Below are 20,215 nucleotides of genomic sequence, written 5' to 3' on the forward strand. Positions count from 1 at the left end.
TTTTTTTTTTCTCCTTCTCCTTCTCCTTCTCCTTCTTCTTCGTGGAGTCTCATTCTGTAGCCCAAGCTAAAGTGCAATGGTGCGATCTCAGCTCACTGCAACCTCCGCCTCTGGAGCTCAAGTGACTCTCATGCCTCAGCCTCCTGAGTAGCTAGGACTACAGGCATGTGACACCATGCCTGGCTAATTTTTTTGTATTTTAGTAGAGACAGGGTTTCACCATATTGCCCAGGGTGGTCTCAAACTCCTGAGCTCAGGTGATCCTCCTGACTCAGCCTCCAAAAATGCTGGGATTACAGGCATGAGACACCACGCCTGGCCTAAAGCAAACTTTATATAAAAATATATAAGAAGGATCACATATTTTCAAAGGAATTAAAATCCGTTTTAGGTATCTTGTATTGTGGTAGGGTAGGAAGAGTTTGGAGAGGGTACATTACAGGAGATGGGGGAATAAAAATTGAGTCAAAAGTTTCTGAGATGGGAATGTTGTTGGGAGAAAGAAGACTAATTGTATTGGGAGGAATTGAGAAATATACATGGACGGGTCAAGTGCAGAGCTTTGGAAAGTACAATGAACAGTTTAGGCTTAATATGGTAGGTGAGGAAGGAAGAAATAATCTTAAAATTTAGGTCACTTTGAGAGTCCTGCAGTTCAACCAGTCACGGGAATGGTGGAGGCTCCTGAGCCATTTCTTCAAGGGTTGTCCTGCATCTGCTGTCATCTTTGGACATTGTCTAATTGAGTTGAAATCTGTCACTTTACACACTCCTTCTGGGCATATAGAATCCTCCTAATCCCTCTTCTATGTGACAGCCCTTGACATATTTGAAGACAGCTGTCATGTCTTCTCCCAGTCCCCTTCCAGTTTAGAGCAGAGGAGAAATGTGATGCCTGTGGTGTTTACAGGATTGTTAGCTACTCTTACGCTATAGGGCTCTGAGTGACAGCTGGAATGTTGTTTCGACTGTGGCGCAGCAACCGGGCTTCACATTCCTGTAAGTTGTCATGGTGTTATTCATCCCAGGTCGAATGTAGGACAAATGCGTATGGCTTTGATTCATGCTATCTTTAATTGCAAGGCTTGTCCACATTTTCCTTCCTTTCTTCCTTCCTTCTTTCTTTCTTCCCTCCCTTCCTTTCTCCAAAATACTTCTCTTCTGTGATGGGAGTTGAATGGTTCAGCCTTTGGAGTTAGTTCTGGGTTTGAATTTGAATCAAACCCAGATTCAAATTGTTGGTGGGCAAGTTATTTAACCTATATAGTTACTTAACCATTCTTTCTCTATGAAATGGAAAGAACATCTACCTTATAGGATTAATACTGGACTTAGATGAAAACGATGTATGCAGAGCATCTGATGAAAGCTATCACTAAATGGTAGGCTTTTCATAATTACTAATATAAAAAAGGGAGCAAAGGAAAGTGTGTGTATATGTGTGAGATGTGTTTATGATGTGTGTGTGTGTTTGGAGAGATTTATTTATTTATTTGTTTGTTTGTTTATTTATTTATTTATTTATTTATTTTAGACAGAGTCTCGCTCTGTCGCCTAGGCTGGAGTGCAGTGGTGTGATCTTGGCTCACTGCAACCTCTGCCTTCCAGATTCAAGCGATCCTTGTGCCTCAGCTTCCTGAGTAGCTAGGATCACAGGTGTGCATCACCCCACCTGGCTAATTTTTGTATTTTTAGTAGAGATGGAGTTTCACCATATTGGCCAGGCTGGTCTCAAACTCCTGGGCCTCAAGTAACCTGCCCACCTCCACCTCCCAAAGTGCTGGGATTACAAGCCACTGTGCCTGGCTTGAGATATTGATTTAATATAAAGAGTTGGTTCATGTGATTATGGAGGCTGGGCAATCCCAAAATCTGCAGTCATCAAACTGGAGATCCAGGAGAGTGACCATGTAGTTTCAGTTCAAATCCAATGGCCTGAGAACCAGGAGAGCTGATAGTATAAGTTCTAATCCAAACACTGGCAGGCTCAAAACCCAAGAGCCAATGTTTTAGTTCAAGTCTCAAGGCATGAAAAGACAACGTATGAGCTCAAGGCAGTCAGGCAGGCTTCTCTCTTACTCAGCATTTTTGTGCTCTTCAGTCTGCAATCCCTTAGAGGCCCATCCACATTAGGGAGAGGAATCTGCTTTATTCAGTCTATAAAAATCAGCCAGAAATACTCTCATAGACACATCCATTTGGTCAAATGTGTGGGCACCCCATGGCCTAGACAAACTGGCACAAGAAATTAACCACACACTGTATAATATATTTCTAGGAAGTCAGAAGTTCTAGAAAGAAAAATAAAACAGGGATAAAAGGAGTGAGTCATGGGAATACTGTTTTACATAGGGCAGGCATCTGTCACTGTCAGGGGAGGCTTTGAAAGGTACATTTCCACCCACGATTGGATTAAATGAGTATTAACCTCACTCAGATTAATGTAAATTCCAGACACAGCTGAAATGAGCCCCTTGCTGCACATCCCCTACATAGATGGTTTCTGATGTTATATCCTATGGCAGTAATCATCTATGTTGCATTCTGTGAGGACAACTTCCATGGTAGTGATAGTGTGATATGTTGGAAAACGCATATTGGACCAAACATTTAGGAGACCTGTCATGGCTGGGTGCAGTGGTGGTGGCTCACACCTGTAATCCCAGTGCTTTGGGAGGCCAAGGTTGCAGGATCGCTTGAGCCCAGGAGTTCGAGACCAGCCAGGGCAACATAGTGAGACCCCATCTCTACAAAAATTAAACAAACAAACAAACAGACATTAACTGGGCATGTGATATGTGCCTATTGTTCCAGCTACTCAGGAGGCTGAGGCAGGATCACTTGAGCCCAGCAATGCGAGATTGTAGTGAGCTAGCATTGCGCCACTGCACTCCAGCCTAGGTAACAGAGTGAGACCCTGTCTCTAAAAAGAGAAAAAGAAGAAGAGAAAAGTACCTATTATCCAATCCTAGCTCTGCTAGTAACCAGTAAGTCAGTCACTTGTTCTCTCTGAACCTCAATTTCATTTTCTTTTTTTTCTTTTTTCTTTTGAGATGGAGCTTCGGTCTTGTTGCCCAGGCTGTAGTACAATGGCGTGATCTTGGCTCACTGCAACCTCTGCCTCCTGGGTTCAAGCAATTCTCCTGCCTCAGCCTTCCGAGTAGCTGGGGTTACTGGTGCCTGTCACCATTTCCAGCTAATTTTTTGTATTTTTAGTAGAGATGGAGTTTTACCATGTTGACCTGGCTGGTCTCAAACTCCTGACCTCACGTGATCCACCCACCTCGGCCTCCCAAAGTGCTGGGATTACAGGCGTGAGCCACCACACCCTGCCCTCAATTTAATTTTCTGAAAAATGGAGACAACATGGCTTCTCATGGGAATGTTGTAAAAGTCAGAATTTGCCAATGTATTGAAAAACCCTTTCAGAATGAAGGTTTCTCGTTGAGTTTTTGGCGATGTAAAATGATGTTAACTCTTTTTATAAAAATACCTTCAGTAGTGTGCCTGGAGCCAATCTCTACATGGTAACAGTGATCTTCCAAGAGTTCTACTGTACCAAATTCTTAGGGATTTTCTTTTGCTCTTGGTTTGGAAACTTGAATGTAACCTCACATTAAGGAGACTTAAGTGAAAAATCGTTCTGTGGCCACAGTATTCCTTCAAATGTCTTGTGTAATGAATGGCTGAGCCTGATATTTTGAGTGGCATAGAACGAAGTAATTCAAAGCCCCTAAATGAATCCTAGACCAGTTGTAGTGAAATCATTGTGAGGTTTTCTCACTGAGGTTAAGACAGGGTGAATAAAAATAGTACACACTCTCCTTTCATTCAACTTAGCCTCCAGCATTAGGAAAACATCAAGGAAGGCAGGCCACTTTGATACAATCTCCCTGATTCCTAAATAACTGTAATCCACTTTCCCAATGCGGTAGTGTGGCAGGGCAGAAGGAGAGAACACGTTTAATTGAGCCATCATGGCTCATTTCTCTAGTGTCCTACTGGAACTATATGAACATAGGAATTATTTTTTAACAACACAATTCAATGTACTTTAACTACACCGATGTACTATATGTCAAGAGTGGAGCCAGATAAAGTGGCTAAAAAGGCAAGTTACAAAAGCCCTCCCCAGTCAAGGAGTTCACAGTCTAGTCAGGGAGATAGAAATGGAAGCCAATCATAATATTCCAGTGTGATGGGCACAACAAACAGTGTACAAATCCAGAGTCAATAAAGAGGGGCAGGTAATGAGTCCCATCTGAGGAGAGTGGGAAAAGATTCATGAAGTTGGTAAAGTGTGACCTGGATTTTGAAGGATGAATAGGAGTTTACCTGGCAGAAAAAGTTATCTTCTGTCAGCTCCCTCTTTTCTATCTTCATTGACTATGTTGATAAATACCTTTATCTAAGAATGCATTGTAAACATTTCATTTTATAAACCATAATTGGGTCTTTAATTTGAATGCCATTAGAACAAAAACAGTAACATGGTTTAAAAGGAAAATTTTTAATCTGGTAATTTCATACTATTGCCATTACAGTAACATTACCCCTTGCCCCCACATAGAGTTACTCTTTGTATGATTTTGTTTACTTTTATAAAGCGCTTTTTTGTATCTGAACCTATGTTGCTTTATTATAGTCTATTTCCTTTCACTAAGAATTGAATCACGGAGTAGTGTTAAGAGTCAAAAATAAATAAATAAATAAAATAATTTAAACTGCAAGAAGTTGGGGGCTTTGTTGTGTTTCCGGTTGCTCAGAATAGTGCTTGGTATGTAATAAACGCTAAATAGATTTTCAATAAATAAGTAAATTTCATCCAGGAAGTTAGTTGCATAACATCAGATGAATAAACATGGGTTTGGAGTTTCTCATGATGTCAGTAACACAATAAAATTGGTGTAAAATTATTGGAAGAAGGATGCTTTTCACATGGGCAACTTCAGTATGAAAGTGCATTTATTTGGGAGGGAAAAACATTCTAGAAAAATAATTGGAAATGTTAGCAAACAGCACAGATTAGCTGTGGACATAGCAGGGGCAAGCCCAGCAGAGACACTGCTTTATGTTACAAGCTTTTCCCCCTTGCTTTCTAAATTTACGTAACATAGAGTGCCTTCCTGAAGTCAGTATGTAGCCCTGTGGTTAAAAACATAGGTTGTGGAGACACATTGCATAGGTTGTGGAGACACACTACTTGGGTTTCAAATCCCAGATTTGCCACTTCTTAGCTGTGTGACACCCTGGGCAAATCACGCAGTCCTTGTATGCCATACTTTTTGACTGCAGATGGGAATGATAATAATGGTACCTCTTCCACAGAGTTGTTGTGAGGACTAAATCAATAGATAAGTGTGGAAGACTTAACTTTTTTTTTTTTTTTTTTTGAGATGGAGTCTCATTCTGCACCCAGGCTGGAGTGCAATGACGCAATCTCAGCTCACTGCAACCTCCACCTCCCAGATTCAAGCGATTCTCTTGCCTCAGCCTCCCGAGTAGCTGAGATTATAGGCACCCACCATCATGCCCGACTAATTTTCGTATTTTTGTAGAGACGGGGTTTCACCGTGTTAACCAGGCTGGTCTTGAACTCCTGACCTCAGGTGATCCACCCATCTCGGCCTCCCAAAGTATTGGGATTACAGGCATGAGCCACCACACCCAGACTTAACATTTAATATAATAATGTACATCATTTCCAAATACGGAATGTTAAGAAATCACTAGTTCTTCCAATTCTTCTCATCACAAAACTCCAGAAAATATCGAAGAGAAAGGGGATCATTTCTCCTGGACTTGCGCAATTGTTCCTTTTGATTCTATCTGTGACATCAAACTGTTATCATCTTTGTAATCTAGGCCATATATTGAGTGCTTTTCTTTAAGTTCAGCTGTTTCGGCATGTTTTAAAACACCATCTGTATTTTCAGTGTTGCATTTTAGATAAGACCCATGTAAAGTTAAGAGCTGAATTAAAATATGGTTCAAGAGGTCATTTCCTGTCCCTTTGCTTTAATTTTAAATACAGGCTTGCAGACAAAAAGGATTGATTTTATCTTACAAATTAATTTAGAATATTGTCTTAGCAATAAAAGCTTATGCCCTCATTTCTTTATATTATAGATTTAAACTACATTTAGCTGCTGGGTTTTACACATTTACCTGAGCTCCCAGGTGTGTCTGGTTTTCTTTTCTACCACTTGATTTTTAACACATTTTATGGTACTTAATATTTTCTTCCTGATTGGTGTCTCTCTAAGAATGGTGAAAAGGGTAATGTGTTTGCCAGTGGAGAGTAATGTTGTCTTCAGTTTTGAATCTGGGCTCCTGCTTATAGTAAGACAATGATTTGAATGCATTTCTTTAAAAAGATTCACCATAACAGCTGGAATTATGGTTAAGATATATGATTATGGAACTTGAACACAGCGGCTTTTAAATTACCTCTTTATACCAAGTATACCAACAGCTGTTTGCCCCTGGCACAGGAAAACCTGTTGATGGGACAAACATTGCACATGTGTACATTTTGATGGAAATAGCCATTAGGGTTCATTGTGTTTATATAAGTCTTAGAGCTGATAACCAGGATTTAGGACACAAGAAAAAATATTGTTTTTACAGTTCTCAAGTGAGTACATACTAATCTTCAACAAAAATAATACTTTGTAGTACAAAACCAATGATAGATTTTGACTTTTGAAATTGTTGAAAAAAGTATCTTCCTATGAGTCTTAATTTCAAGTGAAATATGCCGAGTTGTAGTTTGCTTTTAAGGTTCTTGGTGCTTAAATTATGTGACATAAACATTCAAATTATTTTTCTAGATAATGCTTTCTGCATGCTAGATAGGATTATTTCTCTCTTCTTTTAATTAGTTACTTAATTAGTAATTTTTAATGGTGTTGTAAGCACTCAAGCTCATCTTACCCCCAAAATCTATGACCTTGACCATAGCCCATACTTATGCTTTTATTTTCTTTAAGATGTCTTTTGATGACCAACTTAAAAATTTTTAGTCTTATTAAAGTTATCAATCTTTTGACTTATAGTCAATTAGTTCTATATCTTGCTTAGGAGCTATACGGAATTTGTGTTTCCAAGTCATTTCTGACTTGAAAGAGCTAAATAAACAGAACATGTCTATTGGAACCAGAAAATACCAATTTTATTAGCTATCTTTTAAATAAGCAGAAAGGGTTTCCTTTCTAAGCGCCTATCCATGTGGTTCCCAATTAATTTATAAGTGAAATAATATCCCCAGTAGTTTTGGAAAATAAAGAAAACTACTCTCCATTTGAGAGTAAGTTTCCCCCATAAAAACAGAAAAATGGGTTCTTGAAGCTTAACCAGACTTCAGTTTTCCCTGGTTATGTCCAAAAACAAATTAATTTTTATCCCGTGACTTTTTGTGGTATTCCATTTTAGCCTTTTTCTTAGTGTGGTACAGTAGGGCTAACTCCCAAATACAAAGTTACCAGCTGATGGCTCTGCATTTGGTGATTAAGAAAGGGAATCTGGTGCCAGAAAGTGAATATATAAACTTTGGATTGAGTTGTACTGTTTAGCTTCCATAATGAATATTGGAGTATTTCACTGGCAAATTCATTTTTTCCCCATCTGGTAAAAGCATCTAGGTATCCCATAAATATTTATATCTGGAAAAAAATCAAGATCCTTTAAGCAAAATGTGGCCTGGTAGGTGCAGAGACACGTATATTAAACTGCCTATGCCAACCATAGTAGTTCAACTATTTTTTTTTTTTTTTTTTTTAGGTAAAGGCATATTCAACTTGTTTATGAACACTTCTGTATTTTGGTTTTCATTATATATGTTTAAAAAAAAAACAAACAAAGATTTTTTTAGCCAGCAAGAAGTTAAAAAGGATACAAGAAACCCACCCCCAAAACCCCTCTGCCTGCCACACACACTTAATGATCTCTAGTCCTAATATGAAAATTCAGCAGAGTTAAGCAGTTCTTTGGAAGCACAGACTAGAGTACGAAGCAATGTTGCAGTAGGTACTAAAAGTATTAGTCTGTTCTCACGCTGCTAATAAAGACATACTCAAGACTGAGTAATTTGAAAAGGAAAGAGGTTTAGTGGACTCACAGTTCCACATGGCTGGGGAGGCCCCACAATCATGGCAAAAGACAAAGGAGAATCAAAGGCACATCTTACATGGCGGCAGGCAAGAGCACATGTGCAGAGGGAATCTCCCTTTTATAAAACCGTCAGATCTTGTGAGACTCATTCACTATTCTGAGAACAGCATGGGAAAGACCTGCCCCCATTATTTAATTACCTCCCACTGGGTCCCTCCAATGACACGTGGGAATTATGGGAGCTGCAATTCAAGATGAGATTTGGGTGGGGACACAACCAAACCATCTTGATATTGTTAAGGCTTTGTGAAACACTTGGAGAATATTCCTGTGTCTTGGCTCTGTGTGAATAGAAATGGTGAATTTCCCCTAAAGAAGCACAGATCTATCCTAGATCAGGCAGCCTCCTCCATTTTTATAGAGGCTTAGCCATATGCCCTCTGCATTTCCACAGCATTGCTGTGAGTGGGGCCTTCTCTGATGGTAAAACATAGGTACCATGGCCACTGGGCATCCTCTTCTGAATCTTTGTCCTGAATCCTAATTGAGCCATTAAAAAAATCAATTATTTACGTGATCTTTAGGAACAAAATTTACTGTCACATATACATAATATGCAAAAAACGTTTGACTTTGGGGAAATTCTTTGGCCTTTTTCCAATTATCTTGTTCCAAAAGCCCTTCCTTCTTTAGAAAAAGTCTCTGTATCTTTCTTGGATTAAATATGCAGCTGTAATGTTTTGTTGAATTCAGAAAGCCCATATTTCTCTTTTCCTATCACTTCCTCTAGCATAAATTTATCAGGATAGGAGAGCCGTCTTTTTGCCTCCTGGCTGTCTTCCCATCTCGGCTGACTGGCACACACTGGTGTTGCTAAGACCTTTCCTGGAAAGAATCAACAGGCGAAAGCCCACAGCTGGATGCTTTTGCACAGACACTACTTTCTAAAATACACAGAAGGCTGAGTTGCCAGGATGGTGTGAACCTGCCCAGTATTTTCCTAACTATTTCCAGAGCACTGGCTCTACTGCCAACCATTACCACAATTTTTTTTCTAGTAAAATACATTTAAGGGAAGAGTTGTAAAAAGATGGCTGCTCCTATGGGAATGTTTTTGTATTCTTAGCACTAAGTTGTCTAAAAGACGTTAAGATGGACTATTTTGAAGTTACTGTGACAGTAACACATGCGCTTTTCTGGTTTGTGCTTTGCAGAAGTGAAATTTGTCTGTCAAACTCCAGCGATTGCTGACATTGTAATCCTGGTCGATGGTTCATGGAGTATTGGAAGATTCAACTTCAGACTGGTTCGGCTTTTCTTGGAAAACCTGGTTACAGCATTCGATGTGGGCTCAGAGAAGACACGAATTGGTATAATTTCTATTATTAGCAGTAGCAGTCAGCTGTCAGTGCAAAACCGCTGGGAAGTGTTTTAAGAAATTTCAAAAATTCCTTACAGAGTGACTTTCAGGATTGCAGGATACTCATCATCTCCAAAGCACATGTTTCAATCAATAAATATTTATTCCTTCTAATTTTTGCAATGACAGTGTCATTCAATTAATTATTGAACATATTTTAATTTTCTGAAAAGTCAAGATCTTCTCTGTTAATAATAAAAATAAAACTTTAAAAGTTACAGCTGGTTTAATAATTTATTGCATAGCAGTTTTCTTTTTATTTAAAAGAAACAACTAAATCTAGGAAAATGTTGAACTAGAAAATTGGCAGTCATTTTATAGTACAAGATAATCTTTGCCAAATTAATTCTAGCCCAGATAACAAGCAAAAATGTTGTAAATCTTTGAGCAATATTACAAATAATAAAAATAATAAATCTTTGTTAAACAAAGTCTCCTAGTTTAACTTTTAAATAGCCATTAAGAAAAATCACTCCTTTGAGAATAAATCAACAACAAATAAATCTAGGCCTTTTGTCTACAAACATGATCAGATTTTTTTTTTTAATGCCAAGTACCTAATTGGGTACTCATTTATAAATGGCTAGAAAATATGTCCACTCCCTCGAACCCCGTATATGTTTAACTTGATTCCTTTAATTCATCTTACTCAGCAAGTCTTTCTGAAAATTTATAGCCGGGCCAAAAATATATATATATATTGCAAAGATGAGGCCTATCGTCGTTCTAGTTTCTTGAGTAGCTCACTACATTTTTGAGTAACCCATTATTCCTGGTGAATTTCCTAATCTTTTTTTCCAGGTCTTGCACAGTATAGTGGCGACCCCAGAATAGAATGGCATTTGAATGCATTTAGCACAAAAGATGAGGTGATTGAAGCTGTCCGAAACCTCCCATATAAAGGAGGAAATACACTAACAGGTATATTTTGTTCAATCCATGTTATAACAACATATCTTTTTGAAAAATAATTGTATTACCTCATTTTGCCACTTTGTGTTATCATAATGTTTTAATTAAACTAGCACTTAGGATTCTTTGATGACAGTTTTCCCAAATTCAGCATTGAGATAAAAGCCAGATATCTCATTCCTTTTACTCTATAACTCTAATGTTTCAGGAAGGGCTTGGTTGGGTTAGGAGAAAATGAAGCAAGCCCTGAGACCAACAGAGTGGAGTAGCTGTCTGACTTTTGTCAGCTACTCTCTTCACTGCTTTTCTCCTCCTGCCATCCTCCACCCTGTTATTTAAATAGAAACAAATCTCTTCTTATTTTCAAAGGAGATATTTTCTTTGCCCTTATTCTGCAATCAGTAGTTATCATGAAGATATTATGATATAATTTTCTGAAAAGTCAAGATCCTCTCTGTTAATAGTAATGCGGATCTTTGGCTCACCAGTATTTTTGATGAATGATGAATATAAGAATATTTACATTATAATCATCCATGGCACAGTCACAAAGGGTTTGTAAAAATTTTAACCTTGAGACACGCTGTAAGCTGAGCATCCCAACTCTGAAAATCCAAAATGTTTGAGTGCCAACATGATGCTAAAAAAATGCTCATTGAAGCATTTCAAGTTTTTATTGTTTAGATTTGGGCTGCTCAACCAGAAAATATAATGCAAATATTCCAAAATCCAAAAATACCTGAAATCCAAAACTGTTCTGGTCTCAAGGATTTAATAGTGGATATTCAACCTGTATTGCCTACCACAGGTACATATTAGAGATGCTCAGATGAAACCATGTAGATGTTGTTATTGATTTTTATGCAGCAAACAATTTATTAAACACAAATCCTATAACAATATTGCACCATTTCTTATTTTTTTCTGGATGGAAAGTGTCATACACACAAGGCAGGAGTATGATTAATGATTTTAGATCTGTCCCTTCTACTAAAAAACAAAGAGAGGGATTTTTCGGTTCCTTAGAATATCACGAACAAATTGAAAACCTAATGATAACGCACTACTGTGTGAGTATTCTTGCTTCATCCTAAATTATAAAGGTTCAGATCTGCTTGTACACAATATCTGTTATCATCCATTGGCCATGAATTCAGTGTTCTTTATAAATGCTAGTTTCTGAGAGAATGCAGTGTTTAATTATTTTCATTACCTTTATTCCAGTGGATTTTAGTTCCTTGTTGAATCTGTGAAAGACAAGGTTATTATAACAATGAAGATTCACATGTAATAAAAACTCCTGTGGCTCAATAGGTTACCCATCTTGTGGTTGTATTTTGGAGAATTTGGAGACTTTTTATTAGAGATGGCTGGTGTTTACTTTTCCTTGTTTTCTACAAGGTCTTGCTTTGAACTACATTTTTGAAAATAGCTTCAAACCTGAAGCAGGATCAAGGACTGGAGTATCCAAAATCGGCATTTTAATCACAGATGGAAAATCCCAGGATGACATTATCCCACCATCTAGAAACCTTCGTGAGTCTGGTGTAGAACTGTTTGCCATAGGTATGTGCTCTTTTTAGTCTTGTTTCAACTAAGGTCGTAGACCCACAACCACTTAAAACAATATGTAATGTGAAATACACTTCACTGAAAGCCAGGAGACCTGAGCACTTTCTAGTCTTGGCCCTTGCCATAGGCAGCCCTGTGATCTGAGCCCAGCTTCCTTACAGTTAAAATGGGAGTGATGCTAGCTGTCATGTATCCCATGGTGTGAGGATTTCTAAGTGAGGTGTCATGTATAAAATGCTGCAAAAAGCATAAAGTGGCATGCAAAGGCCTGGTATATGTTCGTTACTGTTTAATAAGTCAAGACTTTCCTTAAGGGTCACAGCTATCTCTTTTCTGGCAGTATAGGAAGACTCTAATTTATCATTTTCAAGGAATTAGGGTCCTGCAACTACATAAAGAAGACACAAAGTTCAAGATTTGTAGTAGTTCTTATCGGAAACTAACCCTTTATAAGGTATCCTTCTTGTGTGAAAAAGCATATATATATATATACATATATATATATAGCATACATTTGGAATAACTACAAAATATTTAGGTGATGCAACTTTGTTGTTGATTAAAATGTTAACATTTTCTTTGGCAACGGGAAGGTCTTCTATTTAGTAGAGAACAACAAACTTTCTCAGCAGAAAAAATGCCTGATTCCCAAGCAACACTGAAATACAAACCAAAATATAACAGCAAATTGCTTAATAAGGCTCTGAAGACATTTGAAATGGGTTATCATGAATGCTCCCTTTTATTATGTTTTACATATTTATTTTATTTGTGATAAGTCTTTAGTCCAAATAAAATGCATTTATCTTCCTGCATTTTTCAAGAAGATGGTGCATGTTTCTTTTTGTGAACTTCCCATGAGATGCTTCTTCTATCAAAAGAGAGTAATTTCTACCCTGGAGTTCCATACCCAGTTATAGTGGGTGCTGGCATAAAAACTACGTATTTCAGAGTACTTCTACTGCTGTGAAATGGAACTATCCAGGGAGAAGGGGCCTGGGAATACATGTTTTGAAACCATACCCAGATCTGTATCTTAAAATCATTCTCCAGGGTTGAGAACTACTGGTAAGCCCACAGGAATATCTCCTCTGTGTATATTGGTTAAATTTCTCTCCCTTAGAGAAAGATCCTGAAAAGTTTTCCTATATATATATATATAGGAAAAATATTTCCTATATATATATATAGGAAAAATATTTCCTATATATATATATAGGAAAAATATTTCCTATATATATATAATTTTTCATCAGAGGATGTTTCTGATCATTTATTCAGAACTTGTTTCCTACTAGTATGTAGCCAAGTACAGTCTAAGAACAGCTGCAGAAGCTGTGGAAACTATGGTGTTCCCTCCTGTTTCTTTGCCTTATTCCTACAGCATCTCCAAGCAGTGAATTCCCGGAGGTTCAGGTTGTATCTTCTTTACCTTTTCATCCTGATCGCCTATCCCAGTGCTTGACACTTAAAAAGTATCCCATAAATGGCTGTTTAATAAGTTAGTGCTCTAAAGAATTTCTAAGATAGCATTATAACCCATAGTATTAAAAATAAAAATATTCATGAAACATACATGTAAGAGAGGTGTATTATTATTATTCAAGTAAGTGATGTGTACAGCCATTACTGCTACATTTTTCATTTACAGAAGAAAGAACAAAGAAATCCCAGGAAAAAATTAAAAATGTATTATGTTCGAACTTTGTTTTGGTAAATTAGAATCTTGTTATTTTATGTGCATGTGTGTGTGGTGCGGGAGGAGCTCGGTGTTATAGCTCAGTGGTGTGCAGGAGCCAGCTCATGCCAGTTTGCAAGAGCCAACTGTGCACATCTCTTCCCAAGTCTGCATTCTGTGACCTCATATTGGTAGTCTGGAATAAGCTACAGTGGGGGTATTTATTCTACAGAAATTGGCAAACACTATAAATTAGGGCAGAAATCTGACTGTTAAATATTTACCACATTCACCAGCACACCCCTGGAATTTAAATGGGCAATAAATGAATTTAACCATACGGTGCTTCACTTGTAAAGAAAAATGTGAAGTTGGTCCTAGGAGTTGAGTTAAATTTGCTCTGTAGGAACATTTCTTATCCTGAAATTTAATAGTACATCTTTTAGAGTTATCAATGAAAAAAAAAAATCTTAAGACCCTGTCCTAGATTTGCTACTCACAATGTGGCTTATAGAATGCTTAATTCAAGAAGTATTAGCTTACATACTATGCACCAGGCATTGTGGAGGTTGTTGGGGTACAAAGATGAACAAGGCAAAATCCTTACAAAACAAATTCCTCCAAAGTCATGATGACCATTTCCTCTCTTTTCTGTGCAATTGCAACAGTCAAACTATTTTATTTGGGAAGGTGAGGGAGAGGCAAAATTGGGTCTATTTTTCCCAGAATATTCCTATATAAGTCCAAACTTGTCGGTTTCAACTGAATATCACAAAAAAAGCATTATTGGCACTGCTCCAGCATGCATTCAATGTTATATTCATTCAGATGTACATTTTAGAAGCAATTGTAGAAGTCCTTCAGGCAAGAACCATCAGAGAGATTTATTTTCCTGTCCTTTTGTCCAATAAAGGAAATCTCTGTCAAAGACTTACCCTAATGGAGGATTAATTTATGTGTTTATTCTCCATTTTCTGCTCTTGTTAATGATAAATAAGTGATTTTTTAAGCAAAGCTTTAAGTAAATTCATCCAGATGTGATTTAGACTTCTCTGAAAATTACCTGGAAATCAGCAGTATTTATTATCCTGCAACCTCCTAAAGCAAATAGTTCAGAGATAACTAACGCTTTGTTGCTCAATATGTTGGGGTTGAAAGATAAATTAATCGGCACAGGCAGCCATCTAAGAAGTAATTCATGTTGCCCCAGGTAATTTCTCTTCCTTGCTTCTATAGAACCTCCTTTTAATGCCCTCTGATGATTGAAACGACGGGGATTATAAAGAAATCCTCCTTGTTTGATGAAGCTTGGGGAAGGGAAATCTACCTTCCCACCCAGAAAACTTAACCTTATGCCTCTCCTTTCCTATCTCTAACATTGTTGGTAAATATTTAGTCGTTTTAATGTGCAGTCTTCTGAGAGGCAGTATGAAATAGGGGAACAATAGTTCTAAACTCATAGGATTGGTTGTGAGGATTAAAGGTGTTATTATATGGAAAACACTATGGTGCTTGGGGGCACGGTGATCAAACTCTTTTTTAAGGGTTTGTGTTCACTGCTTTCTTTCCTATTCTAGTCCCTGCTGTATTCCAGACACCCAACTTTGTGCTTGACCATGGCATTCAGTAGATACTGTGGAAGGACCAGAAATTTTCTATTTACATTAGTAAAATTGCAGTGGTTACTAGACAGCAAATTGTATTTGAGTATGTTAAAAAATAATTTTCCCTAGCTTTCTCCTTGGCTTAATGCTATAGAATCATAATTTCAAATATATATATATGTATATTTGTTCTAGCAGTATTTCTCAATTTCAGTAAACTTATTTTATAGAAACTTAAACCTGAAGCTTTGATAGTTTAGGATGCTGGTTTAATTACTATTGCTTCTGCAATATTCATGCAAAACAGAAGTTAGTTTTATGAAGTCATCTTCCTGTTACGATGTTTTGAGTAAAATTAATATCTAATCATTTAAAAATGATTCTGCAACTGACTTTTTGTAAAAAGCAATCTGATATGAAATGTTCCTCTTTAAAGTGGCAGATGCCTATAACCAAATCCAAGACTGCAAGTTCACCAGAACGAGGGAGGGTGACTGAAGCAGCCTCTCAGATGGGGCTGGGGGAGTCCCAAGTGTTGTTTACTGGGACACAAGCACATAATAGCTTTCATCTTGTCAATGGTACATATGCTCGCTCTTCCCTTTTTTTGCTTTCTTTCTACATGAATAATTTGTTAGAATCAGAGCTATCGTTTTGTGTTATATAATAGATATAAGACGATATTTTTTCATTTCATCAGTTTATTTCATGTGTGTGCATTTTAAATAAAATTTTAAATATATATATATATAAGTAGCAGATGATGCTTTGACTGCAGTGAAGATTGACTGACTGGGTCAGATCAGGCCCACCGCAGTCACTCTGTCCAAGGGGGCATAAAGGTCACCATTCTCCTGTTGTCCTCTGTGTAAGGGGTGAAAAACGCGGATGTGAATGAGCTGCAGGAGATCGCCTCTGAACCGGACAGCACTCATGTGTACAATGTTGCCGAATTCGACCTGATGCACACAGTTGTGGAGAGTCTGACCAGGACTGTCTGCTCTAGAGTGGAAGAACAGGACAGAGAAATTAAAGGTAAAATGAATGACAGAGCAGTCCTGTGGATGTCAGTATTACGGTGCACAAGCCTATCGTGAATTGGGAAAATTCTTTTCATTTTCCATGTTGGCTTTCTGAAGACCCCCTATTCCCCTAAGACCCGAGCCGTCAGAGTAGAAAAGGGAGTATATTAGCAGGCTTTGTGGAGGTAAAGGAGAGACTCTTTAAACACAAGATGATTTTCTCCATAATGTAACGTTTACTTTTATTTAAAAATTAAACTTTTTAATTTTAAGATAATTATGCATTCAAATACAGTTTGTAAGAAATAATACATGGAAAGATTGTGTGTTCTTTACTCGCTTCTCCAATGACAAAATCTTGTAAAGCTAATTGCATTACTACAAGCAGAATGCTTGCCATTGATACAGGCAAGATGCAGCACGTTTCCACCACAAGGATCATTCCTGTTCCCTTTTATAGCCACCCTCACTTATATCCCTCTCCCTCTCTCTATAATCCCAGACAACCACTACTCCATCTCCAATATCTTTCATGTCAAAAATATTATGTGAATGGAGGTATGTGGTATGTAACCTTTGGGGATTGGCTTTTTTCATACAGGAGAATTCCCTGGAGATTCATCCAAGTTGTTGCACGTGTCAACAGCGCTTTCTTTTTAATTGAATGTCAGATTCCATGATGTGGATGTGCCACAGTTTGTTTAACCACTCACACATCGAGGGGCTCCTGGGTTGCTTTCAGCCTTTGGCTATGATGAATCAAGCTGCTGTGAATGTTCATGTAGAGGTTCTTGTGCAAACATAAGTTTTCATTTCTCTGGGATAATGCCCAGTAGTACAATGACTGGATCATATCCCAGTTGCATGTTTTGTTTAGTTTGGTTTTCATTAAGAGTGGCCTCCTTGCTACTGGACAGTGGTGAAAGTCCTGACTCACTGCTAGGTCTCCTCTGACACCATCACAGAGTGAGGGGGAATGGTGCCTTATTACTCCCAGGTGGGGTTGAGGGTCCAGGCAGGCTCTTCATGTGGTCTCCCTTGATATCACAGATAGGATTGTAGGGGAAAAGATTCATTACCCTCTGCTGGGGACGAATATCTCTTCTCTGCTTGACCTCTCACACCACCCTAGCTGGCATGAGGGGCTTGGGGTGGATATTAGGGTACCCTATTACAGCCAAGAAAGGCTGGAAATTTTGGCTTCCCACTAGGCCTTTGCTGGCATGGGTAAAGGTGTGGCCACAGTTTTTTTCTGTGTTGATTATCTGCAGTAGAACAGTTATTGCCAAAAATGTTTAAAAAGTTTCAGTCTTGGTAGGCTGGCCATGTCCTGGTCCTTTGCTAGAGGGAGAAGATTTTGTTAGCAATTTTTAGTCTGTATCTGTTGGTGTTTCTAGGTTGCCAGATACTTTAGCTCCCTGTGTGGGATATATGAGTAAAAGGAAGTGGGAGCTCACTGCTGGGAGCTCCTGAGCCCTGTAGTTCTGCACTCATTGACCTTCTTCTCTCTACTTTTCAGCGTCTTCTTATGCTTGTCTTTGATATAATTTCCAGAGTTTTTAGTTATACTCAGCAAAAGGAATAGAGTAAAGCACAGCTCTTCTCTTTCTTGGAGCAAATCCATCATAGATTTTTAAGCCTTGCCCCTCACAATCTCACTGGTCTGCAGGTTGCGCTTGCCTTATAGAGTTGTAATCTGAGAAGAGGGTAATATCCAAATCTTCTTTTAAGAGTCTGGTTTTATTTGCTGCCTCTGTTGTAACCAGCGTGAAATGGTTCTTTCTGGCTACATGTCCTTCTCTCTGTCATCATTCCCCTTTCCCCAGGCTAGATCTCATGGGGCTGGGCTGGGCATCCAAGCAGTATGATCCTGAACACATTTCTCTGAGCTTCAAAGTGAAGCTACTTTAGAGCTCAGTTTTTCCAAAATAGTCTACATGTGGTTGATGATACAGCATGTAATAAAGTTCCTGGCCATAGTTTGTGTTCAAAACAGTATTTTAAAAATTGAGATTATTAAAGTCCCTTTGAGTGAGTGCCCTTAAAGTGTGAGAAATTCTAAAGTTTAACCTTGTTATTATCATTTACATATTGTATCCCCCCTCCACTTAGATTTTGCATGTCCCAAATTTTTATAGAATCATTTGCTTTAACATGTGTAACACATACGAAAAAATGCTTATGTAGTGTTGAGCTCATAGTGGGCATTTAATATATGTTAGTTGCTTTTTCTTCTTTCACATTTTTAGATATTAGTCACTTGTTGAACTGAAATTTTTACTGTAGAGCCTGTGTTCTCTGATGCTTAAAAACACAGACTCTTGTGTCAAGCCCAGATATCAATGTCAACTCTGATACTAATTGTGAGACCTTGGTCATGTTAGCTAACTTCATTGTGCCTTGATTTTCTCACATATGAAGTGTGAACAGTAATAGGAACTAGGGAGAAGTAGATGAGATTAAAAAAAAAAACTTCTAAAGACTCTGAAGAGAAACTTTCAATACACACATGCTTAGTTCATGTTTGTTTGTGTGTGTGTTTGGAGGCAGAGTCTCGCTCTATTCCCCAGGCTGGAGTGCAGTGGCACGATCTTGGCTCACTGCAGCCTCCGCCTCCTGGTTCAAGCGATTCTTGTGCCTTAGGCTTCTGAGTAGCTGGGATTACAGGCACCTGCCACCATCCCCAGCTAATTTTTGAATTTTTAGTAGAGACGGGGTTTTGCCATGTTGGCCAGGCTAGTCTCGAACTCCTGATCTGACCTCAGGTGATCCACCCACCTTAGCCTCCCAAAGTGTTGGGATTACAGGCATGAGCTACCATGCCCAGCTGTTAATGTTTGTTTTTATTATTTATTAACAATGACCTTAATTTGAGAAAGTTCTCTAGAGTCAAGAACTACATCTTATTTAAGTTTGGTATCCTCAGAACTTAGCGTAGTACCTGGCACCTAATAGACATTTAAATGTTTGAATGAACAAATGGATAACTGAATCAACTTATCTAAAGAGGAAAATCTTAGAGGCAGCATAAAATCAGTATTTATTTCTGTCTAATGAGATGTCTTAGCTTCATAAGAAATAACTTTGGGTAAGAGGTTTATTTGATGTGTTTCTTTAATTTAGCCTCAGCCCATGCCATCACTGGGCCGCCTACAGAGTTGATTACTTCTGAAGTCACTGCCAGAAGCTTTATGGTTAACTGGACTCATGCCCCAGGAAATGTGGAAAAATACAGAGTTGTGTATTATCCTACCAGGGGTGGAAAACCAGACGAGGTAATAAGGAGACAGTATTTTCAACCATCCTTTTTATTCTCTCAAGTCTTCTACAGTAGTGAGAACAAGGCAGAAATTTATGTATAAGATTATTCCGTCACAGACATTTTAATTTGACTGAAATGCATTTCCACTTGTTCATATTGTTCTCCCATATCTCTGAGTTATGGCAATTACATCTTTCATCTCTCCAAATAACGCTCAGAACTGGTCATGTATGACTTTCTAACAATGTATTTTTCTTCTTCAAATTAGTAAGTTCTAAAGTAAAAGGTATCAGTAGCTAATTATCTGGCCAGGACCCCTTTGGCTATTTGTGCATTTTTTCTGCTTGGGAGTGATCTGAGCTTTCTGCCTCAGTGAAGTCTGTGCATTCCAAAGTACGTGGTCATATACGGACTAGTCCTCCAAGCCTTGGAGTTTCCTGGACATTTGTAGGGATGAGTGCAATGGAAAAGCCATAATAAAGCAGCTGTGGCCAGCATTTTTTATGGCTTGGCTAACACAGGCGAGAACACCTATTGCCAGATGATTGGATCCTTCCCATTTCCTACCTTTGATACCACAATTCACAAGGAATATGTTAAAACACAATGAAATTCTTTTTTCTTTTTCTTTTT

The 20,215-nt window shown here is 38.1% G+C and overlaps 1 protein-coding gene across 1 annotated transcript in view; it reads left to right on the plus strand.

Moving 5' to 3' along the window:
- Positions 1 to 20,215, plus strand: part of COL14A1 (collagen, type XIV, alpha 1) — a 263,059-nt gene that overhangs the window by 59,955 nt on the left and 182,889 nt on the right. The window contains exons 6-10 of the mRNA XM_011973001.1: positions 9,327 to 9,482; positions 10,334 to 10,453; positions 11,846 to 12,010; positions 16,172 to 16,333; positions 19,444 to 19,595. Coding sequence (XP_011828391.1) covers positions 9,327 to 9,482; positions 10,334 to 10,453; positions 11,846 to 12,010; positions 16,172 to 16,333; positions 19,444 to 19,595 — 755 coding nt within the window. The remainder of the gene's footprint in view (positions 1 to 9,326; positions 9,483 to 10,333; positions 10,454 to 11,845; positions 12,011 to 16,171; positions 16,334 to 19,443; positions 19,596 to 20,215) is intronic.

The sequence above is a fragment of the Mandrillus leucophaeus genome, unplaced genomic scaffold, assembly GCF_000951045.1.
Source record: "Mandrillus leucophaeus isolate KB7577 unplaced genomic scaffold, Mleu.le_1.0 Scaffold133, whole genome shotgun sequence".
In the NCBI taxonomy this organism is placed as follows: Eukaryota; Metazoa; Chordata; class Mammalia; order Primates; family Cercopithecidae; genus Mandrillus; species Mandrillus leucophaeus.